This window comes from Pipistrellus hanaki (genome assembly GCF_964339955.1).
Source record: "Pipistrellus hanaki genome assembly, chromosome: 5".
Taxonomy (NCBI): domain Eukaryota; kingdom Metazoa; phylum Chordata; class Mammalia; order Chiroptera; family Vespertilionidae; genus Pipistrellus; species Pipistrellus hanaki.
Genome location: NC_140507.1, coordinates 7,428,811 through 7,453,893, shown reverse-complemented (window position 1 = coordinate 7,453,893; position 25,083 = coordinate 7,428,811). Strand labels below are relative to the sequence as shown.

At 43.3% G+C, this 25,083-nt stretch overlaps 1 protein-coding gene across 4 annotated transcripts in view; it reads left to right on the top strand.

Annotated features, from left to right (window-relative positions):
- The window catches only part of TENM2 (teneurin transmembrane protein 2), a gene marked incomplete at its 5' end in the record, with an annotated part of 1,050,472 nt that overhangs the window by 685,881 nt on the left and 339,508 nt on the right, over positions 1–25,083 (top strand). For all 4 annotated transcript variants that reach the window (XM_084884006.1, XM_084884004.1, XM_084884005.1 and 1 more), the window contains one exon: positions 24,149–24,358. In XM_084884006.1, coding sequence (XP_084740132.1) covers positions 24,149–24,358 — 210 coding nt within the window. The remainder of the gene's footprint in view (positions 1–24,148; positions 24,359–25,083) is intronic.

Sequence of the window (25,083 nt, the reverse complement as noted above, 5' to 3'; positions counted from 1 at the left end):
AGGCCAGCGGGCTGACACTAGGCAAACTGTCTAGAGAGCATCTTTGCAACCAAGACGTGGGCCCCTGGGTTTCCCCATGCAGATGCCAACCCCCAGCTCTTAAAGGTTTCCTAGGGTACTGCTCTAAGCACCTTTCCTCCTTGGATAGTTGTTAAGATGTTTGTTGTTTCATTAAGTGGTGGCTTTTGCCAGAGCTGACAGTGTCAGAGTTATTTCTGTTTACTGTTGATTGGATGGCTCCCGCAGAGCTGTTTTCTGGCTGTCAGTGGTCCTGATACTGGGCAGGATGGGCCAGTAGAGCAGGTCTTTAAAGCCACATCGTGCATTGTATTAATTTCCTATTACTGTACTAATTAACAAATTGCCACACACTTAAAAGCTTAAAACAACACAGATTTATTCTCTTATGGTTCTGGAGGTGAGAGTCCTAAAGGGGTCTCAGTGGATTCACATCAAGCTCTTGGCAGGGAAGAATCCATGTCTTGCCTTCTCCGGGTGCAGAGGCTGCCTACATTCCTTCCTCATGGCCTTTTCCTCACATCACTCTGACCTTGGCTTCTGTGACCTCTGACCCTCCTGCCTTCCTCTTCTCTCCCCTCATCACTCCAGTGCTAAATCCTTATCTTAATCATATCTGGTTCTCTTTTACCATGCACGCTAACCTATTCAGTTTCCAGGATTGGAACATGGATGACTTTGCTGCCCATTATTGTGCCCACGAGTCAGCTGGAGGAAGGAAGCACTCTGTTCTGCAAACTTCATTCTCATCCTTTGCGTGAGGCTGTAGCGGGGAGAGGCCCATTGAGGAGGGTGATCCCATGAGGTCTTAGGTGATAGGCCTAGTCTAGCAGATAGGGAGGAGAGAGAAGATAGAGCCTCTCTCCTGAGCTCAGAGTTTAAAACATGAACATTCTTTCCTCTTCCCATCTTTAACCCAGGGATGATGTAGCCTAGCATCTGAAAGTAAGCAGGAAATCCTAGAAAGCCTAGTAAATAACTCTGGGTCTACACCAGAGGATGGGAGCTGCAAGGATAAACCTTGATGGCGCTGTAAGAGAAGCTCCTCTCCCAAGCATGGGCTCTATAGCATCGCCCACCCCCCTGCTTCCTCATCAGCCTGCAAGGAGTTAACAGTAGTGCTGGGTTCTGGGACTTGTGTGAGGAGGTTTAGCATGAAAAAATGCTAAATAATTACAACTCTGCGTTTTCTCATGTTCATTCACAAAGGTGTGATCTTTCTCACCTAGTACTATCACTCTTAGAGTGAATGAATCACTAATTGTTACCCTCATCCCAGGCGGTAAATTTCTCCATGGAACCCAGCAGCCCAGAGCAAAGCCTTTGAAACCTGCTTATGAAGAACTGTGCCAGGCTTCCTGGAGATTTCCATCTCCCTACTTAGAAATTAATGTTGATTGGAGTAAGTGGGAGCTAAACTGGGGGGTTGTTGATCTGTGTGACCAACAACCCCCCAAGGAAAGTCCAAGGAAAAGCCAATTTGATCTTAGTTTACCCTAAGACTCTGAGTCCTGGTATTAAGTTCTTTGTCATAGATGAGAGGACATTCGCTTAATGCTTATATTGTGGTCATTTATTTTTTTTAAAAAGAAAATTGTGAAGAAATATATCTACAGAGACATTCACATACTGATTTATTCTGATCCCCAAAGATTTTAAACAAGGATTTTTGTGATGCCACCACTATAGAAATATTTTCTAAACTGAGAAAACCTATTATCTATTTTCCTTCTAGATATTATTAATCTTGTTTTAGGATATAAAAAGTTTGCCTGAAAGGCTCCCGATTTTGGCCTTGGATATAAACATGCCAGAGCTTGAGGGTAGACATTTTTTAAAATTACAACTGACACACAGTATTATATTAGTTTCAGATGTACACCATAGTGATTAGACATTTATATAACTTATGAAGTCATCACCCTGATAAGCCTGGTACCCATCTAACACCATACATAGTTATTACAATACTAGAGGTCCAGCGTAGGAAATTTGTGCACTTGTGGGGGCAGGGAAGGGGGACCTCTCAGCCTGGATTGTGAGAGGGATTCCACCAATGCACAATCAGGACTGGGGAGGGATGCAGGAAGTTGGCCAGCCAGGAAAGGACCACAGGAGAGCTCCAGGTTGTGTCCAGCCCATCTCGCTCAGTCCCAATCATCGGACCTCAGCAGCAAGCTAACCTACCAGTCAGAGCATCTGCCCCCTAGTGGTCATTGCACATCATAGAGAGCAGTTGAGCAGCCTTAGCATATCATTAGCATATTACACTTTGATTAGTTGAATGGCCTACCAGACCCCCAGACACTTAGCATATTAGGCTTTTATTGTATAGGATTATTGACTGTATTCCCTATGCTGTGCTTTATGTCCCCATGACTGTGTTTATATCTGGCAATGTGTACTTCTTAGTCAACTTGTGTGTAGACCTTTGACTATAAAGAGAATATTCTGGTGCTGAAACTCTCTTTGAGGACACTGCTCTCTTTGTGGGCAGCAGCAGTAGCAGGGAAACAGTCTTTAGATCAGGACATACTTGGGTCTTGCTACTGAGGAGATGCTGTAGCTGGAGATGCCCACAGCCCTAGTCTGGGAGGGAGTGGAGATGGAAGAGAAGGAACAATGCCTGTTCCTTCCCTCCTCTCTTAATTTCTCCCATGAAAGGAAGAGAAGCCAAGAAATTTACCTCTTTTAGAAATGTCTCTGACTGTTGGAGTTACATCAGTTGTCTTAATTGACTCTATAATTTAAAAAAACAAGAAGGATAGTAATGTTAGTTGTTTATTGCCTAATACTAATTATATGTACTACATGAAGAATTTTTCCCACCCTGTAATTCTCATCCCATTACCGTGTCTTTGATACCCTAAGTAGAGAAGCAGCACGCAGCTTTCCTTGAAGTAATATTTAAATTATTTGAGAAAGACTTCTAACCAAACTATTGGAAGCATATACATATATCTGTGTTAAAATATAGGTGGTTGAATTGCTTTTCAGCTTTTATAGGGCTTTGCAAGTTTGAACCACTCAACTCAAAGGTAGAGCCAATAAAAGCACAGTTGAAATTAATACACGATGTCAAGATTTACAGTAACAAATTATGATTTTTAGCTATGGAGATATCATTAAGCATATGCCAAGCAGTTGGCACATGCCTGTGAAAGGTTCATGAAGAAAAGGCTTTTTCTAATCGTGTTCCATGGTGTTTTTCCCAAGACAGCAACAGCTTTTATAAAATGATGGTTATATCTCCTCATTATAGAATGTAATCTCCCCAAAAGACATTCAGCAGCTGCAAAACACTAGCATCTTTTAGTTGTAAATTGTTTTTTATTATTTATCCCTATTTAACTAAAAAAGAAATGGCCATCCGATGATTTAACAAGACGGAAATTTAGTGGTTTGCACATTTGATAGCACCCAATTGTTAGCCCGAGCATTGATGTCGTTGTGTCTGGGCTTAATGGTTTTAATTGGTGTGTTTTGGCTTTCATACCTCTACTGTACAAGCCGGTATGAGTCTTAGGGAAAGCAAGTCTATGTGGTCGACTCTGTTTCATTTCTCTTTAGCATGGAATTTGAGATGGTGTGTATCCCTCTTAGAGCAAAAGAAACTGGAGAATTAGACCTAAAGGAGGGCATGTTCTGCCAAAAGCCAGATTCTGAAAGTGTTACTGGTAGGGCTTCCTCTGCGTCGCCATCTATTACCAGTGGAAGTGGAGTTCTTGCTATGTCGCAAGGAAAGGAATTTCCTGAGACTTGCATGGGTGGGTGAATGATCTTTGCTGCCATGAAATTATACCCCTGGGTTTCCAATGTACCCTTCCCCATATCTCGCCATGGAAAAGTCCATTCTTGTTCTCAGAAGGGCAAGAATTAAGGCCACTACCTACAGGCTTTGCTTCAAATGAAAGCACAGGACAGGCCAGCATCTTGCGAGTGGAGCACATGTGGCTGCTTAAGGCCATGTGGCTATGATGAGAGGATGGGCAAGTATGGGTCATGGAACAAGAGAAGAGCAACCTTATGGTAGATTTCAGGGGCGACACATTCATTTTAATCCAGGGCAAGAGTGAAGCAAGAGAACAAAAGAGCAGAACAAGAGACAGATTATATTGAAGAGCTTAACCAATTGACCCTTCAAGATTTCACACCCTTGCAGTGGCCTCACCACCCTAGCCAGTTATCATAACCCAGGTTAGGCTTTTAGGCAAGCCCCTTCCCTACATCACCCTGACTTCCCTGTGCATGAGCCTATTTCCCCCTTTGTTTGATCCCTCCCTCCAGGGGTCTGCAGGGAGTGGACCAGTGGTTTCCTGGGGAGTGTGAAGTTGCAGCTTCCTGGTGAAGCTGCCCAGGTGACCATACTTATGATGTCTAGCCTCCCCTGTGCTCTCTTCCTGTTATTAATACTAATTCCAAGGTAACTATGACAATAACAATAGCAGATGTCATTATGCACTGGCTTCATTACCCACAAAGTAATACAGGAAAGTGAGGTGATGAGAACCTCTATCTGACTGATTGGCTTACATTAACTGTAGCACATCCATTGCCAATGATGCTCCAGAGAGGGAGCACTTGAGAGGAAACTGAGCTCAGTTTGAGACTGTTCTGTGAAATTTAAGAGCAAAATGGCACAGCTACTGTGACTCGGTGATTAAGCGTTGACCTATGAACCAGGAGGTTACAGTTCGATTCTCAGTCAGGGCATATGTCCAGGTGATGGACTCAGTCCCCAGTAGGGGGGCATGCAGGAGGCAGCGGTCAATGATTCGCTCTCATCATTGATATTTCTGTTTCTCTCTCTCCTTCTCCCTTCCTCTCTGAAATCAATAAAAATATATATTTATTATATAAATAAATACTAGTAAATTAATAAATAAATAAAAGCGAAACAGCACTACTGGGTTTTCTCACCATTCCATTAGTAGAACTCTTAGAAGAAAGCCAACCAATTTAAATAAATAAGGTTCCCTAACCCTATGGGATAATATAGGGGTGGCATAGTCCTTTTAATCGAGGGCCCATTGGAAAAGAGGAAATTTCACTCATAACGTACTGTTCTGAGGATGGTTCTAATGTGGTTCTGTGGCAATGGTTTCTTTGTCACTGTCTTAAGGAAAATGTTTGCCTTTCTTTACAAGACTTGGCATATTTTCCTGCCCTGCAAAGGCTTAAGTAGTTTCTCCATCCTTAATATGGCATGTGGGCCTGGAATGATAGGTCACTCTGAACCAATTAAGCCACTGTTTTATTCCCATACACTATCACCATTTGCTTTTCACTTATTCCATGAAGATTGGCATTGTATATTTGTGGCCCACTTATAACCAAGCTTTAGATTTCCAACTTTATAGATAGAAATTTATCTTCCAGTTTGGTGGTAAAATAATTCAATGATAGCAAAATTCAAATAAGACTTTTTAAAAAAAAAAGAAAATGTATAGAACTTGGCGTTAGTAGCCGCTTCGCTATCATAATCACAACTGGGAACTTTGTGCTGTGGTGAGCCTCTGTGTCTGTTTATTCAATAATTGCACCCTTGTGCTGTTTACCTTTTCATTTGTATTATTTATACATCAACCAGAGGGTATGAGCACTAAAAAATAATTTCCCATCACGTATCTTCCATTTCTTCTTATTTTAAAAGCCCTGGAGATATAGTTGTCCTATAAATAATAATAAAAAGGTGCTGTATTAATATTTCAGCATAGATTCCCATCTACCTTCACAGACGCACAAAAACATATTCGCTAATGTATACACGCACCCCTCCCTTCAAATTAACTGTGCCTGAGGCTTGCAGGAAAATCAGGTCAAGCTAAAGGACAAATCAGAGAACAGGACCAAAATTAATTTACTACTCTGTACCACTTGTGAATATGAGTTTGCAGGCGGGGGAATGGCTTCTTTTTTGAACTGTCCCTATCTCTGGATCTGTAGAGAAATTTTAACTCTGAGGCACAGAGAGCTCATCTGGTCCAGACAAAGTGAAAATTCAACTCTCAGCTTAGACTGTACTAGAGTTCCTTAAAGTGATAACAGATGGGTACACATCTCATCACTTCTCGCTTAAGCTAGAACATTGAAAAGCCCTTGGTATCTCTTTCTTTCTGGGAACTTTTTTGTTTTGTTTTGTAAAATTGTGAATAAAATTATGATTGACCTATCTGTCTAAGAAGGGTTCTCTAGGCAACAATTAGAATCATTTCCAAACATTTGGGATGGGTTTTGATTTGGGTGTGGCCTTCATCCTGTGCTAAAAATGTGATAGGACCCTTGGTCAGCAAACTGCAGCTTGTGAGCCACATGCGGCTCTTTGGCCCCTTAAGTGTGGCTCTTCCACAAAATACCACAGCCTAGGCGAGTCTATTTTGAAGAAATGGCATTAGAAGAAGTTTAAGTTTAAAAAATTTGGCTCTCAAAAGAAATTTCAATCGTTGTACTGTCGACATTTGGCTCTGTTGGCTAATGAGTTTGCCGACCACTGTGATAGGACAAACGCCTCTGTAACTGTGTTTATTTAGGCCCCAAACTGAATTATTATTGACTCCCCTCTTTCTCTCACACCCACATTAACCCGTCAGCAAAACATGGTAACTGTATCATCAAAATGTACCCAGCTCCAGGTCTTTGTCACTCCAGTCCCAACCCCAATAAGCTATGACCTGGATTATTGCAGGCATCTTCTAATGGGTCTACTTGCCTCAGCTCAAGCCTTCCTGAGGTCTCTAGTCAACACAGCAGCCAACGTGATCTTGCTAAACTGTAGATCAGACGTGTCACTCCTACCTCAGAACTTTCTATCTCACTCAGAGCGAGAGCCAAAGGCCTCGCAATGGTTGGGAGGTTTCTATCTTCCCCACCTCTCCCTGCATCCCAGGCTCACTGGCCTGCTTGCTGTTCCTGAAATACACCTGGAATGCTGCCAACTCAGAGCCTGTGTTCATGCAGTTCCTTGTGTCCTGATGCACCCCCCTCTCTCTCTGCCTCCCCTCTTCCCCCCCGCCCCCCCAACACCCCATCAAACTCCTTCTCTCACTTCCTTCAGGTTCCTATTCAAATGTTTTCTTAACTGGGAGGCCTTTCCTGATAATCTTGCACCCACCTCTGGAGCCCCACCCTGCCACTCCTTATTCCCTTTCTCATTTTGTCTGTCTTTCCCTAGAGCCCATATATACATGTAGACATACACTGAGTGGCCGGACTATTATGATCTCTGAATGCATAATAACTTGGCCATTCAGTGTATATCCTTTATAATAAAAGGCTAATATGCAAATTGTCCCCTCGACCTGGAGTTCCACCAGCAGGCAGACCTGCCAACTGCCCATGTCCCCTCCCCCTGGTCAGGCTGGCCGGACCCCACCTAAGCACGAATTCATGCACTGGGCCAGATTATATACTAAGTGACCAGATTATTATGTGTTCAGAGATCATAATAATCTGGCCACTCAGTGTATATGTATGTGTTTCCACTTATGTGCCTATAAACAAATTTTGTTGTTTTTTTATTTGTTATTATTTTTGCTATTTATTTGTTGGTTTTTTTTTTTTTTCTCTCCCCACTAGTATATAAACTCCAAGGAGGCAAAGATTTTGTTTTCTCACTTCTTAGGCCCACCCATCCAGCACCTGACAGTATTAAATACTCAAAGGATGTGTGCTGAACTAATGGAAAGAAGGAAAGGAAGGGAGGGAAGGATGAGGGTGGGGCGGAAGGGGGAAAGTTCAAGAATTTCTTTTTATGATAGCTTGTCTAGAAATTCTGATGGAAGTCCCCTACTCATCCTTTTATCTTCCACATAATCACTTATTTCAACTTCTCTTATCCTAGATAGAAACTATTTTAGATTAAGTATACAGATATCAACTTGTTGCTTAAACAATATGACTGATTTACTGGGATCATAAAAAAATATATGTAAGTAGGAAGAGGGCACCCACCAATCCAGTTTCTGCCTGGACATTGACCGTCACCCCCCTCTCACACCCACTTAGCCAAAGAAGCTAAGCAAGTGCATCCTTACCTCCCAGGTGAACCTTAATTACTGTTTGCACCAAGCTTTGAGATCCTCAGATGAAAGCTGTCATAAAAGCAAAAAGTGTTATTACATTGCAAATGGTTATAGGCACTCATTTAGCTCTGGAAACTGATCAAGCGGGGAATGTTGAATCATGAGACTAAGATTGGCCAAATATTACACTTGTTATAATTAATCTGAGCTTATGCTTGAACACAGTGATATGTTTTCTTACATAAAGTTAAGTCCTCTAAGGATGCATGAATCTTTGCAGGTCTCAGTTTTCAGCAGGGAACTTAACATTTTGGATACACAGATGGCTGGGAGATGAATGTGTCTCTGACTTGTGATGGGCAGGAAGACTCACTAGGCAGACCGCTTACTTTAGAGATGCATTCTAAATTATTCTCTGTCCCCTTTACCCCAGGAGACAGGGACAAGAACACTCACCAAAGTATGGATTTAGAGCCAGAGCTGAATTCACATCCTTAAATAGGTTTTAAATCCTATTTCTTTCTGAATGCCCACACTAACTCTGTGGCCTTGCTGACAAGGGCTGCTCAGTTATCCTATATAATAAAAGCCTAATATGCTAAGTTTCCAACCATTCAACCATTCACTATAATACACACTGACCACCAAGGGATAGATTTCCAACTGGTAGGTTAGCTTGCTACTGGGGTCTAGCTGATCGGGTCTGGGCGAGATGGGTCAGACATGCCCTGGAGCCCTCCCTTGGTCCCTTCCCGGCCCAATCGTGCATCAGTGGGGTCCCTCAGCCTGACCTGTATCCTTTCACAATCTGGGACCCCTCAGGGGATGTCAGAGAGCCAGTTTCAGCCTGATCCCCACTGGCCAGGCCAAGAGACTCCACCAATTCACGAATCCGTGCACCGGGCCTCTAGTACTTAAATAACCTCTATGATGGGAAGCTTATTACCTACAAGGATGCCGATTGATTGTTATTCAGCAACTGTTGTGAGAAAGCTCTTTGCGCATTTCTCCATTTTGTCAAATATTTATTAAACACTTTCTTTGAGCTAGTATTCTGTTAGGCGCTTTGGGATATGGAAAGATTAAAAACAACACCTATAGTGCAGATTCAACAATCACCTACAGCAGTGCCCTAGCCTTGAAGAGTAAGAGTTATTCAATAAATGCAGGTTGAATGAACGAAAGAATAGACAGCACTTTAGGAGGAATGATAAGGCACATGCCTAAGAAACCAGAACACTAACTAGAATGTACATAAAGAAGAGATATAAACAAATGCAGTAGATACGAAGCTGCATCCACCTCCTTTAACCTTTATCATCTCTGGAACTGACATCTAAAGTGGTTCATAGAAGTCCACTTCTCCTTCCATGGGGCATGTGATTTGAAGATTGCTACAACTTTCCTTACCTTTTTCCCAGGCTCAAGAGCTTCAGGGCCTATAACCTATTAAATGATTCTAACACACCCATCAGTCTGAATGTCCTCCCCTGGGCAAAGCCCATTTCTCAGTTAGGCTCTTATGGGGATGTCAGCCTAGATCGACTGATCCAGATGTGATCACACCAGCATAGAGTACAGTTGGAATATTTTCCTGTGCTTGTCATACATTGTCATGCTGCTCAAAATCATTCAGTCATGGAACCCTCTTTCCTGAGATACATGACTGCATCCTGAAAAAGCCCATTGTTCCAAAGAACAGGGTGTGGATGAGTGTTACTTATCCACTGGGCTTTGGGAGGCATAGGTGGTACCTTTATACATATTGCATTAAAATTGTAGCCATTAATATGGCTTGCTATGAAATTAGACTTTCTTTACATTTAAACTTCGTGTGTGTTTTGAATTTGTCCTTTAATTTGAATATCAAGAGTTGTGGGATTTAGTGGACAGAGCCTTCGACTCAGATCACTAATTCACTGGGTTGTATGGAAAGCTCTTCTCTCTCTTTTTCTCTCTCATCTCTTTCCCACCCCCCCCCCAACAACTTTGTCATCAGCAAAGTGAAATGCTTGGTGTGGATACCATCCAAGGTTCCTTCTAGAACTAGCATTCAGTGGTCTTTATCCAGATCATTCTAGGAATTTCACTGGTCTCAGAAGAAAAAGAGCCTTAGCTAGATATATGTTCTAAATAGAAGCATAGCAAGAAGATAAACAGCAGGTCAAAACCCACTCACCCCCAACCCAACTTCTAAGGCTTAACTAAGAAGGATTTAAATTGTGATCCAAAAGCAAACTATGACCCCCAATTGCTTTGTTCTTCTTCTGCACAATGTAGCAAATTTTCAGAAGAAAAGAAAAAAGCCTGAGAATGTTGGCACATGTTGACTTCAATCACATGGCTTCCACCATGATGGGGCTTGCTAGTTGCCCACACACCTGTTTGCTCATGCCCCAAATTGCACATCATTGTACACCTGACAGGCAAGCTTCTTGCTCAACCTGAAGTCTTTCAGCATTTTGAGCCCTTGCTAGCCGTGGTTTCTTTCCTGGAAATTGTGATTCTTTGAAAATAATGTTAAAACAAATCATTTTCTTTTTCTTTTCTTTTAACCCCCTGACAATCACTCAGTGGCTATGCCAATTCCAGAGTCTTTGCTCTCCTGTCCCTCCCTTCTCTCTCTCTCTCTCTCTCTCTCTCTCTCTCTCTCTCTCTCTCTCTCTCTCTCTCTCTCTCTCTCTCTCTCTCTCTCTCTCTCTCTCTCTCTCTCTCTCTGCCATCAATTCCTTCTAATTCATAATTCCCCCAAGAAGATGGGCAGATGTATATCAGGGCTCGAGGGAGGAAAGAAATGGGCATAGTGTATGGTGATGTTTCAGGACCACGGAGAGCTACACCAGGTGGAGTTGGGGGCGGGGGGAAGGGGGGGGGCGGAGGCATTTTATTCAGCCCTTGCCTGTGGTTTCCCAGGTGCCATTAGGAACCCCCCAGGTGGTGCAGATGACACAAGACAAAGACGCTCTCTCCATCACATACAAAGAGCAAATAGCATTTGGGCCCAGCCACCAACCTACTGTCAGCCCGCCTGGCATTTACCTTCCCTCCCCAGGCTGACCCCTGAAGACAGGGGCCTGCTCTGGGGAGCATTGTTCTAACCAAGCAGCGCTGCAGCCTTTGTGTGGGCCTGGGAGAGCCGCAGACTCCTCTCCAGCCCTACTCTGTAATTTTATCAACTCTGGCTCTGAGAAACCTATATTTATAATGCTAATTAGGAGGGCACATTTAATTTGAGTGGAAGACTGTTTGTATCTCCCTGAGCCTGATAGCACGAGGCTCAAGCGACAGCAGTCAAGGCAAAAGCAGGCATTTCTCCCTCCTCCACGTATTTGCAACAGGGCTTACTCTTGCCAAACAATTTCTCTCTCGGATTAAAAAGAGAGAGGGAGAGGGAGAATGCCGAATATGCTGGAGCAGAGAAAACTTTGCGTTTATCTCCTGCCTGCATAATATATTTCTCTGTGCACTGAGAAAACATGCCTCTTGTGTTATCTAATTGTTTCCTGACACATTTAGCAACACTTCACACTCTTTAAAGTGACATTAACATTGCTGACAGTGGAGGTGCTTTCATTAGAAGGGCTTTGAATTGTAGCCAGGATGCTCTGCAGGTCTTCAAACAGGCTTGTAAAAGGCGAGAAAGGCAGTATTTACGAAAGGAGGGGCTCGGCCAATGGTACCCTGGGGGTGCATATTCATTTTGCTGACTCTAGTCCATTTACGAACATGTACGCATATGTGCTCACGCATGCACACAAAACAACTTTCCATGAGCTGGAGTCAGATGCCTGCATCATCCGGGGGCCACTAGATCGCCTGGGAGTCCTGAAGACTCTTCAGAACGTTCTCCTTCCACATCTTTTCAACCACAACAGAGCACGGTGCTGTTTCAGACTCCTATCTGCCACCTCGTGCCCAGGCCTGAGGCCGAGCAGCCGTGTGGCTAGTGTGCTCTGTGAGCATGATTGTCTTGCTCCCGGCTGTGGAGCTAATTCTCTTCTCCTTCAAGGCTTCCTCTTGCTCCTCACAGGGCTTTTTTGATGTTCCCAGCTATCTGCCCCGATGCATGGCTGTCCTGGAGGGTGTCCTACGTGAGCCTTCTGAGGACACTCCCCACAGCACCTGTCTCTGCAGGGCCTGAAGGGAGACACTGGGAGATTCATTCTGACCTTCAGGGAAAATGTACGCCGGGCTGGGAGGAGATGGGGCAGGTACAAGTCGAGGTATGAATTTCTGCTAGGACACACATCACCTGTCATCTCAACCCCGTTATTCATCTTGTTATGTTGGCAGGATAATATTTTGAAATTTCGGAACTTGAGAGCTGAAGGAGAGAGCTCCCCACAGATTGTTTCGTCATCCCCACACTGCTACCCCTTCTAACCATCTTACCCCAGCTGGAATTCCTCTTCTCTGTCCGTCTCTCTATTGTTACAATAACTCTGTGTAGCTCTACAATCCTAAATCATAAATTACTGCTTGACTCCGCCCATGACTTACTGTGTAATCTTAGTCAAGTCTCTTGCTTTCACAAGCCTCAGTTTCCTTATCTTTAAAATGGGAATGATTACCTTCCAGGTGGAATTGTTGGAAGGATTATGTAAATTACAAACCACAGAAGTGTTAAGCTTACTGCGAAGAACATTATGAAGTTAGTATTAGTCTCTCCCACTAAAATATGGATTCCATTGTGGCTGAAATTACATAATCACATTTCTATGAAGTACTAAGTGCTGTTTCGTTTTTGAACAGTAAGGTTGCATGTGTTACCTGAGGCCTGGCAAGGGTAAGCAGTTTGCTCTAAGTCACACAGTGGGCTAGCCCCAGGAAGGAACTCTGGTCCCTAACTCCAGGACTCTTTCTGTCTAACTGTACTTATGGTGGGGATGTGTTAAATACAAAACAATGACTTTCAAATGACCATGATGGGAAGGATGCTTATGACATCCATGGCTTCCTAACAAACTAGACCTGGTATCCATCTAGTTTACATTTCCCATCTTAGTCTCAACGGCATAGTTTGACACCTCTGAGGGCAGCTTTTCAGCCTTTTGGTTGATTGGTGGTGGTTGGGCTCCCAAGATACCGGATTTGTAGCACCTTATCTAGGACCATCCAGTGATGAATGGGCGAGTACTGTGAGTGTGGGCAGCAGAGGAATGAAATAGTTCAGGCATCTGCCACCTCAAGCCCATGTTTCATCTTCGTTGTGCCTACAGCACAGAGCAAAACACAGATTTACGTTGAGAAAGGTTTGCTATCTGCAGACAAGAGTCTCTGAGAAGGAAAGCTTCCAGTAATGAGAATGAAAAAAGGACTGTCCATAGAGCTCTCTACCATGTGCCTTGTACTCTCATAGGTTATCACTTAATTCTCAAAATGTCCTGGAAGGGGACGAAGACACCTATCTCATACTCTGCTTATGTTTGTATTAAGACTTACCACTTATTTCAGAACATTGATAGAAATGCCTCATTGGATGCTTATAATAACCTGAGAATTATGTTTATATACATTTTGTTTATCAGACAGTTAAGAACAGGACAGTTAGGTGACTTGCCAAAAGTAACCCAGTGAATCAGTGGCAGAGCCAAGGTTTGAACTTCAATCTGGTTCCAACACCAATCATATAGCCACATCACAGATAGGCTCCTTATCATTATAAAGTTAACTGGAGGCCCAGTGCATGAAATTCATGCACAGGTAGAGTCCCTAGCCCTGCCGACTGCCGGCCAGAGCCTCCCTTCCCTGGCTGCCTGAGGCCGCCACCAGCTGGGGTCTCCCTTCTCACCTGCCATGGCCTGGCACCACCCACTCCACCATCCTGCTGTGGTCCTACTCTTATCAGGGCCCATCAGGGCCATCAGTGCCTCCACTGCCACCTGCTGCCAGCATCGCCTATGCCCACCATGTTCCGCACTACCCCCTGGTGGTCAGTGCAAGTCTAACTACTGGTCAGTGGAATTCTAGCATGTGGGGACAATTTGTATATTAGCCCTTTATTATACAGTAGGTCCTCAGGTTACATCGGAGATCCACTCCTACAGCACGACGTAACGCGATTTTTGACATAAGTCAGAACCCATCTACATAAGCACCTACGTCACTCACATAGAGCACATACACAGCAGTAATGAAGTGAAACAATAAAAAAAAAATTTTAAAAAAAGATAATAATTCCTGACCTTTACTTGTGGTAAATAAATAACAAAAAAAAAAAACCATAAAGAACATAATACATACATCGAAATTACAGAACTTTGTTTTTTATAAATACTATAAATGGGAGATGGTGACATAACCACTAAACAAAATATGTCAAGTCCAATGTAACCCGAGATTGCCTTATAGGATTACATTCATTGTCATTGCCTGTGCAATGTGGTGTGAGCTCTAAAGCCAGAATGCCTTGGCTCAAATTCTTTTCCCAACCAACCTGTTCCATCTCAGCTCAGTCTTAACATCTTTGAAATGGAGATAATTAAGGATATGAAGTACAAATTAAGTGAAGTAATAGATGTCAATGGATTGGAAATAATGCCTGGTAAATCATAAGAATTTAATAAATCTTTGGGATTGGGAATATTGTTATATCCATGTATCGGGAACCCAAAAAGTAAAAATCAAAGTAAGAAAGATAGACTTCCATGTATATGGAAGATGGGACACCCTTTGAAAATGAAATGCTTTTTTAAATATATTTTTTATTGATTTCAGAGAGCAAGTGAGAGAGAGAGTGATAGAAACATCAATGAGAGAGAGAGAATCATTGATCGGCTGCCTCCTGCAAGCCTCCTACTGGGGAATGAGCCTGCAACCCTATTGTGACCTTCTACTTCATAGGTCAATGCTCAATCACTGAGCCATGCCTGCCAGGCTGAAAATGAGATTTTGATATGGCTCAGTGGTTGAGCTTTACATCTTTCTATAGCTGTTTTACCCCTACTCCTTTCTTTCTTCGTAATGTAGGTTCCAGGAGAACAAGGAAACAGCCCAATACATCTTCTGTGTCTTATTCAGCTCAGAGAGAAAACTGCGTAAGGGACTGACCTGCTCACACAGGTTATTGTTTTCACCTGTGTTCTGGCTAGTGTTGGGTCATACCTCCAAGCAGTTCCCTAGGGCTGAAGCTTTCATAATTAGAGTGGAATCACATCTCGCACAGGGGTTAGGTTCAAAGGTCAGCAGCTAAGACTGAAATTGTGGTCACACCACCACCCTGGAGAGTCCTTAGACAAATGCCTCCTTCAAAACTGAGATATTGTCTCTCAATAAATCTAAAAGTTTAGTTTTTCCTCCAAGGTTGTCATTGGCTGCCCTGTCTTTGAGCACCAGATGAAGTAGTGACTTAATATTCTAGCCACTTGATTAAAAGAAAAACAAATACACTGAAAATCAGAATCACTTCTTCTCAGCAAGATACCTACACACTGAGAGGCACCTAAGACCAGCATCCATGGCACCCAGCAGTGAAGGCAACATCATATGCATTTGATATATACCCAGTAAATGTTTCTGGAGTGAATTGTTATCACCCACAAGTCCCACTGCTTTCTACTATGTACAGGCTCTGGCTGGGTGTGAGGGAACAAAGTGTATAATCCACAGTCTCTACCTAGTCACTCACCGTGTCATGAGTGAGCCATTTAGGCAAATAAATATCCTAATATATTACGAGTACAACAATGGAAGTATGCCCTGGGTACCCGTTGATGGTGATGCTGGAGCTGAGTTTTTAAGGGGGTGTTTGAGAAGAGATTGAGGCTATCAATGAAAAAGGAATGCTTCCCATGCACAGGAAGGACGCAAGGAGGGAAAGATGGGTATGCAGTAGTGTGTTGCTTTGTTGGCTTAGCAGTGGTTCTCAACCTTTCTAATGCCGCGACCCTTTAATATAGTTCCTCATATTATGGTAACCCCCAAATATAAAATTATTTTTGTGGCTACTTCATAACTGTAATTTTGCTACTGTTTATGAATGATAATGTAAATATCTGTATTTTCTGATGGTCTTAGGCATTAAAGCAGCTGTTCTCAACACCAGCAGGGTCGCCTAAGACCGTCGGAAATTTTTTTTACATTATGACTCATAACAGTAGCAAAATTACAGTTATGAAGTAACAAGGAAAATAATTTTATGGTTGGGGGTCACCACAACATGAGGAACTGTATTAAACGGTCAGGGCATTAAAAAGGTTGAGAACCACTGGCTTAGAGTATGAGGTGTTGGAGGTGGTCTGGCGAAAGCTACTTGCCATACCTGGATTGACCTGGATTATGTGGACAGTGGGGAGTCTTGGGAGGGTTGAGAGAAGAAGCATAACATGAGCAAATGTGTGTTTTCAGAAATATATTTGCTCTTTTAAGGAGGGGAGACATACAGGAGTGAGTGATACCAGGAACCAAGAAGCAAGAACAGTGGTCTAGACTACATTGTCCAGTATGGAGCCTCTAGCCACATATGCCTCTATAAACTTAATTAAAAATTCACTTCCTCCGTTGCACTTGCCACATCACCAAAATAGTAATAGCATCTCATTGTAAAGGAGCTGGGAGGTGTAATTACGGTACATAGCCAAGCAACTGGGAATTCCTATTCAAAATGTGTTTGAGGGTTTATTGCCCTTTGGTAAATAGTTGAGTCACTGCAGGCAAAGTGAATTTGAGTTCCCAAAAGGGGAAGCTGCAATGATTCACTGCATTTTACCTTATTACCTTATGAATATGAAAGATTTGGCATTAGAGAGTCACAGAAATTACATTAGTTCAAAACTAAGCTCTATCCTTGTCTACAGGCTGAACTATGTTTGACTCCTTCCCCAGTGCAGTGCTGCCAGGAAGGTGTGACATATACACACATACGTGTTAGTGAGATCTGGGGAGGACATGAGAATGCAGGGTCCCTAACTGTGAGGACAGTTCACACCTGGGCTCCTGAAAGAGGCCCTGTAACTGAGGCAAGTCCAACGGCCTGCCGTCCTTCCAATAAATTATGGATAATAGTGTGTGTGAAATCGGGATGTTTGGCCAGGGCCCTCTGAAAACTAACTGTTTTCAAGAAAATGCTTAACTGGCCTTTAGTGAGTTCAGTGAAGTGTGAGTGAAGAGGGCAATTAGGGCTTCCACGGTAAAACTCAAAACTCAAAATGGAGAGTTATGGAATGGAGCAAACCCAGTTGCCCAGTCAGGCTGCTGTTGCCTCGAGAAGACATGAGGGGTCATCATGTAAAGTCCACAGGTGAGGTTCAGTAATCTACAACTCAGTGGAGACATTCTCCCTGAGTCCCTCCTTTGTCTCTCAACCAACAAGTCTCCCTGAGCTCCAGAGGACGGTGTGCAAGAACATCCCTCCTTGAGGAATTAGATCAGCTTCGGGAACTTCTCCTGTGCTAAGTTCTTCAGTGGCAATTTAAGCTTATTTTCTTGAAGTTTTCTTAGCTGGCTGAATCAGAATTTTCACTTCTAATGCCTGGCTGATTCTTATCAGAAAAAAAGAGCTACTTAAAAATTGACCAGATAACATAAAGTATACTAATCTAAAATCTTCATATGTGTGGGCAGGGTTTCTCAGTCTCTGCATGGTGACATTTGGGGCTGAAATTCTTTGTTGTGGGAGACTCTTCTGTGTGTTGTAAGGTGTTAGCAGCATCACTGGTCTCTACTCACTAGAGGCCAGTAGTATCCCTACACACACTCACAAATGTGACAACTGAAATGTCTCCAGACATTGCCAAATGTCCCCTCAGGAGCAAAATTGCCCCCTGTTAAGAATGACTGATCTAGGCTAACATCAGCACTAAATATAAGCATCTTGCTACAGGGAATATAAATATGCATATGTTATGAATATGACCCCTAAATATACAAATAAGATAGATCTATATTTTAATTGTTAAAGTATGTTTTTGTTGCTTTTAGAGAGAGAGGAAGGGAGAGGGAGAGAGAGAGATAGAAACGTCAATGATGAAAGACTCATTGATCGAGCCCAGAACCCGTGAATATGCCCTGACTAGGAATCAAACCAGTGACCTCTTGGTGCATGAGTTGACTCTCAACCACTGAGAAACACTGGCTGGGCAGTCTCTATTTTAATTTAAGGTGCTCTTTTCATTGAGGTCATTCTGTATTCTATAATTATAATAGAAACTATTATATTTGTTTTATTTTTAAATTTTCACATGTAGGTAAGAAGTTGAGTCCCTCTCACCCTTCCCTAAGATTAATGTGGCCCATGTAAGACCTAGCACCAGCCAGGAGTTTATCTGAGTTTCCCTCCCACGCTGAGGACAGACAGCTGCTGTGTTGCCTATTTGTTGGCAAGTAAATGGCTATCTGCCTGCATTTCTCCCCCACTCTGTAAGGCCCACAATATTCTTATAAGTAGACCAGGTATCTCCCACCTACTTGAATTTTCGGGGACCCCATGGGGTTGAGTTCTCATGAATTAACATGGAGGAAGTCAGCTTATAAAACATGAAAAGTTCGTAATTCTGGAGGCAGAAGAACTAGAATCTATTTCCACTTTTTCTTCTACTCAATAACTATCTGGTATTGGCCAAGTCATTCCTCCCTTGGGCTCGGTGACCAGTTATAAGCAGGATGCTTTTTGTTCTAAGTGGCAAGAACCAACACAAGCTGGCTTAAGGAAGAAAAAATTAGGATGGGATGGAAAATAAATTGGTTCATACATTGAAATATTGGTGCATATGAACTAACTGGAACCAACAAACTACAAGTCTCATTAGCCCCGTCTGGGTCCCTTGTAGCCACTGTGTGTCAAACACAGCTCTTGGGACCTTACATATATTACCTCCAGTCTTTCACACAACATGGGAAGTCAGTGTCAATTATCAGAGAGGCCCAGGGAAGGGAAGCAAGTTGCCAATCTCTCTCTCTCTCTCTCTCTCTCTCTCTCTCTCTCTCTCTCTCTCTCTCTCTCTCTCTCTCTCCCCCAATCCCTCCCCCCCAATCCCTCCCTATCCACTCCTCCCTTCCTTTTTACACTTTATCTAAAAATCAAAGGAAAAATATCCTCGGGTGAGGATTAACAACAACAACAAAAATATTGGCTTCACAAATCCCCAAGCATGTGGGGGGAAAGTGGCTAATTTACTCAGACATTTGAATAAATAGCAAGTATTGGAACAACTCATTAGGAAAAATATTTAAATCCTCTAGCCAACTATTTTATATATGTTACTACTGTCCTTTTTATAATATTCAGCCCACAAAAGCCACCTTTTTATTAAGTCTTTGAACTTACAAAGCCACGAAGGATTTCCAGTTCTTGACCCAAGAATTGCTTCTTCTCTTTAATAATCATTTGTTCTGTGGGGCAGTCACTGTGGCTGTTTCTGGAGGAGCCCCTGGTTCATTCCCTCCCCTAGGATGATCTCTGTGGTGCATTCCAGAAGAGGAGCAATGAGTTTGGGGTTCACATCTCCTTCATTTTTTCCCAATCACTTGTGTCTAATGTGGGACAGGGTTGAATGAACCATGCACAGCTATAAATGTTAAAAGAGAAAAGTACATGTGAAATCTTAGCTGAGTTCTCAGCTCAAAGCAAGATTACATATATAGGTGGTAATGAGGTCACTGAACTTACCATTAATTATTCCTGTTACTGGTTTTAATTTGGATTTTGTTTTTGAGTTATTTGGGGTTTTTTAAACTATCTCTTGATCATGTCTCTATTTCACTAAATATCCTGACACCCCTGTTACTACAGGAATCAGTTATGCATCGTCTACACAGAACATTTTAATATCTTCCCACCATTAATCTTTGGGATGAAAAAGGAACCAGTGGTGTTCAGTGAACTGGGGGACTTGATTAGCAACATGCCTTCTGTCATAAATTAGGGGCAGAGCAGCAATTTCATGGATAATATCTACTACTCTGAGGATGGAGAGGAGATTGGAGCCCTTAATCTTGGGTGGAAAAACTAAATCTAGATCCAAATCAGTTTAGGGAGAAAAATGGTGCTGTAATTGAAACAACAGGGTGAGAGCTATGTGACGTCCTCCACAGATGGTATAGGACCCAGGTCCCAGTAGGGCTGTGGTGAATGATGGATGGAGCCTGCAACCTGGCTGGCAGAGGGGTTCAGTGCATCTGCTACCTTTCACCCACTCCTGGTCCACGGGCTTCCTAAGTGATGATGGCACTGCTTCTCACTGAACCCTCGGCACTTCAGAATCCTTCTCAACCCAGCATTCCCCACAGCCAATACCAACCCATCAGTTGGCATGCAACTGCTATGTCTGACGATAGGTGCAAGTTTCATCAGAATACTTGCACAGGTTGAAACTACCACAAGATCGTATTCATTTGGAAACAGATAAATTAGGGAAAATATTGAATTAGTCCTCATTTTTAAGGTCACGGGGAATCCATTCACACAGCTAATTAGACTTTGGTTTACATGGGGATCTTGGAAAACACGCACACCCACACATACCCGAGACCATATGAGTTTAATGAATGACATATTGCTGCCTTCTCATGCTTTCTCTTGCTTTTTAATAAATTAGTTAAGTCCAGTGTTTTATATATTTGCAAGGGACTCTATGTCATTTCAAAAATGGAACTTCAAAAATAGTTTGCAGGCCAGAGGGTCTCTGTAGTGTATAAAGTAGGAAGCAGGTAAGTGCAAGGTTCCTGGTTACCTGCCCATTGCACGCTAGGTATTTTAGTAAGAAATCATGGTCTATGAAGTGAGCCTGAAGAAGTTCCAGCTCTCTCCCCTGCACCTTGGAACCTGTTTGTGTCTGTACAGATGGTCTCTGTCAAGTGGAATAGTCGGGGGGAAGGACGGGGGGAGAAATGTAGCATCAGAGAACAAAATTAGCAAATGACATAGCAAATAGAGAACAGCATACAGTCCGATTGGGGGATAGATCTAGAGGCTGAGACATTTCCCAAGCAATGGTTGGTACCGGCAAGCAGAGTTTAGGGAACTACCAACGCATGGAGTTAAAGTAATGGGAATCAGGCCATTTTGTGCTGCATATTTTAATGCACCGAAGTAACCCGAGTACTTTCATTGTGTTGGGACTGCTCTTCTGTTGTCTGTATTTGTCTAAATTAAAAAGCAGTTCTGTCTGTAGTATATGCAAGGAATTCATGCTGAACAAAATTTCAAAGAAGTTCATGTAAAGAACAATTTTTGTAGCAACCGTCATATCAGGCTCCTGGAAAATTGTACTTGAACTTCAGTTCCACCTCAGTCACTCCAAGGAATTTCAAAATTGGCTCCCAGCCATCCTTGTTCTTCAGCGTGAAGTCTCAGATACTCCTCACTACAAACTCTAAAGCCTATTGTCTATGAGTTAAAATCTGTCCCCACCAAAGCCTCACTTCACAGTGTCTGGTCAGGACACCACTGTGTCCGCAAGCCTGGGCAAGGGGGAGAGTAACATTACTAAGAAGGAGCCACTTTGGACTTGATAACAAAATTATGAGAAATGCTTCGAACTCTGACACCTGTAAGTGTCTATAAATGGTTATTCATAGAAATGTTTCTTCTATGAAATCTTGAAAGTGCCTTGGGATTAGGAGATGGGAACCTGGATTGATTGCCTATCAGTCAGCCCCCTCCTTGTATGTCACCTTCCCTTCCTGTCACCATGCTGTGGGGCACACACTGCAGAATGGGGAGGGAATGCCTTTGGGAAAAGACAAACCTGTGTTTGACTCCTGGGCCCCTGTCACTACTAGCTGTGCAGTCTCACTTCTTTGTGCCTCAGTTTTCCCATCAATAAAGTAGGGATTATCACCACTCTAACCTCATATTGCTTTGAGAATTAAATGAGATAACCTGAGTAAAGCGGCAAGTGCAGTGAGTGGCACATAGTCCTCATGCAAAAACATTTAGAATTAAGATAGTCATAATAATGATGGGAAATCCAGGGGAGAAGGTATCGATTAAATGTGAGCACATTTTCTGATGAAACTTGAACGTGTTCAGTCTATCGTTGCCAGATCATTGGGCCTGAGTAGCATGCCTCACATGGCTCCCAAGCAGTTATGAATGAACTGAGTTTTTCAAATGAAACTCCCTTTACCTATGGATGTATTTCAGGGGTGATCCTTCTTCAGTCGTGTAATTGGGCAGGAACTCTTGACATTTAAGCTTTAGGACTATTCCTATCTCCTGTCTCTTTCTTCCACCCCTCCCACCTCAAAAGGGTAATAGGCCAGTGGTTAGATGCATCTGTGCTGGTGTTCACTGGTTTCCTCTCACTGCAAGTCCCTTTCCTCCTCTTATGAAGATCGCTCGGGCCTCACCTTTTCCATGAGTCCTTGAGGGACTCTCACACCTACCTCTACCTGGCCAGGCTGGACCCACTGTCCCTTTCTCCACCCCCACAGCACCATGTTCTTAGGTCCTGCTCTTTATCATGTCCTGAAATGGAATAGTCACCTGTCCGCCTTCCTCACTAGACTGGGAGCTCTCTGGAGGCAGGGTGGATGCCTTGCTTATGCTTATTCTTGTGTCCTCAGTATCTCAGAGGGCAAGGGGCACCCCTACATTTAATTGAAACATTCTGGTCTATCAAATGTCTATCAGTAACATTTAATGCCGTCAGGAATTGAAGAGGAAATGGAATTATAAAGACAATGACATTAACATCCATTTGAGGTGCCTGAAAATGTCCCCACATACATAGTACATCTAAAAAGCAGGAAAACATATTTCTTCTGACTCAAGCACTTGTTACCCGAGTTGACAGACTTGGATCTTGAGGAGTTTGCTTTCTCAACACCTTTCCCTTCTCTTTGCACCCCTGGCTTTTAGGGCTGCTGCTCCTGGCTCGTTTTTCTGAGCTTTTCCCAAATGAACAAGCCAGCAGACAAGCACTGGCAGGGACCCCAAGGTGTGAGGATGACTTGGGGGAGAGTGCACATGGCAGTTATTCTCACTCGGCACCTGGCTGCCAGGAGCTCCCTGCCATGTGCTGAGAGGTTGCTGCAGCCTTCCGAGTGAGAGAACCTCTTGACCTCAGGGCAGCTCCACATCCCTGTCCACCTTCTACAAGGCTCGCTGCTCCTCTCCGTGGCCTGGAGTGGCCGTGCTTCTCTTTGTAGGAATTCCCTGTGGTGTCAAAACAACCCTCATTGTGTAGAGAAGTGGGTTCTTGGCCAGTTCTTCGGGATGTAAATGTGTTCCCCTTCCCACTTCTCTCCCACATCTAACCCAATCTCATGGACTTGGTTTTAGTCTCCCTTATTTATTTGTTCATCCATTCAAGATGTGTGTTACACTAGGAAGACACTGCAGACACAGAAGCAAATAAAATACACAGAGGTCCACCTTCAGATAGTGGTAAGGGCTATGAACATATTTAAACAGGCTAATGGTTTAGAGCAGACAGGTGGGCCGTTTTCAAGAAGACAAACAGTGAAGACTTGAACGAAGATAAGGAGAATTGTGAATATTAGGTGGCGAGTCGCGAAGAATGTTCCATGTGGAGGGCACAGGAGAGGTAAAGGCTGTGAAGGTGGAATGACATGGCACGTTCAAGCAGTGAGAGACAGCGCTGTGGCTAGCAAACAAGGGGCCACGTGGGGAGTGGTAAGGCCACCATCAGAGATGAGTTAGAGGCAGCTGGTGCCAGAGTAAGCAAGACATGGAGATGATCATCTAGGATCTGGACTTCTCTCTGCATGCAATGGGGGAGCACTCAGCAGGCGAGTGATATGACCTGATTTCTATTTTTACCATGTTCTGCTGCTGTGAAGAAGATATGGGGACAGAGGGGAAGCAGGTAGACCAGCAAGGAGACTGTTGGGTAGGGACTATGCTGTCTCAGATTAGGACGGCAGCAGGGGAGGTGAAAAGAATTGGACATTTTCCAGACGGATTCCACATCAGCCATGTAGGTGAATATTTCTGCTCACACTGGCTTTCTGAAACATGTAACTACAGGTAGTATGAATTTAGACCTGTGGAGAAACAGCTAACCACTTGAAATAATACATCTGGAGCATTTTCTTTCTTCCTTTCTTTTAGATATTTTTATTGTAAGGTGGTTTCAATGTAACTTTCTCTGGATGCTCTCATGACACTCATTGCTGACCTTTGACCCCTCTGTCCTCTTTCCCAGGTCGTCCCATTCCACCTACATCTTCGTCTAGCCTCCTCCCATCTGCTCAGCTGCCTAGCTCCCATAATCCTCCACCCGTTAGCTGCCAGATGCCATTGCTAGACAGCAACACCTCCCATCAAATCATGGACACCAACCCCGATGAGGAATTCTCCCCCAATTCATACCTGCTCAGAGCATGCTCAGGGCCCCAGCAAGCCTCCAGCAGTGGTAAGGAAATTGTGGTCTGAATGTGTGCTGTTTTGTGTGTGTGTGATCGCGTGCATCTCCAGCAAAATGGCAAAATGGAAACTTGGAAACAAGGGCTGGGAAGAAGGTGGTGTGGGGCGCATCTGAGGGATTAAGGAGAATACATTTGTCATTTTGTGACATTATGGTTCCAGGATACATTCATCAAAGGTCACAGATAAGGCTTTGCTGGTCTCAATAAGCTTTGGGCCTCCTTCAGTGAGAGGATTTGCCCACTGCTGCCGCTGGGAGCATGCAGGTCTTAAAGGAAAAGGTCAGAGGGACAGTGGAATGTTGAATTTTGTTTTACTGTGATTCTGGTCAGAGCCAAGTACCCTGGACACCCTCACGTGCCCAATTGTATGCATGTTTGATCTCTTGTTTCTTATGGATAAACCCTGCCTCTTACTCTTAGTTCTTACTGTGGTTTTCACATTCACAGGTTCTGTCTCACTTTTGATAATTTTGTGGCTACTGCCTTAGCTCTAACCTCTACATCTTAGGTGCAATTGTTCCAAACCAGCAATAATAATGCCTTATTTTGATTTCTCCTGTTGGTGATGTGTTCACAAACTATCTGAACCTAAGAGCAGACAATATCTAGATATAAGTCCCCATGGCCTAAGAAAAGACAGCTGTAGAAATTAATTGCTCCTGACTCAAAGGCGTTGGAGTTATCTTCTGAATTGGTCATTCATGGTGTCCAT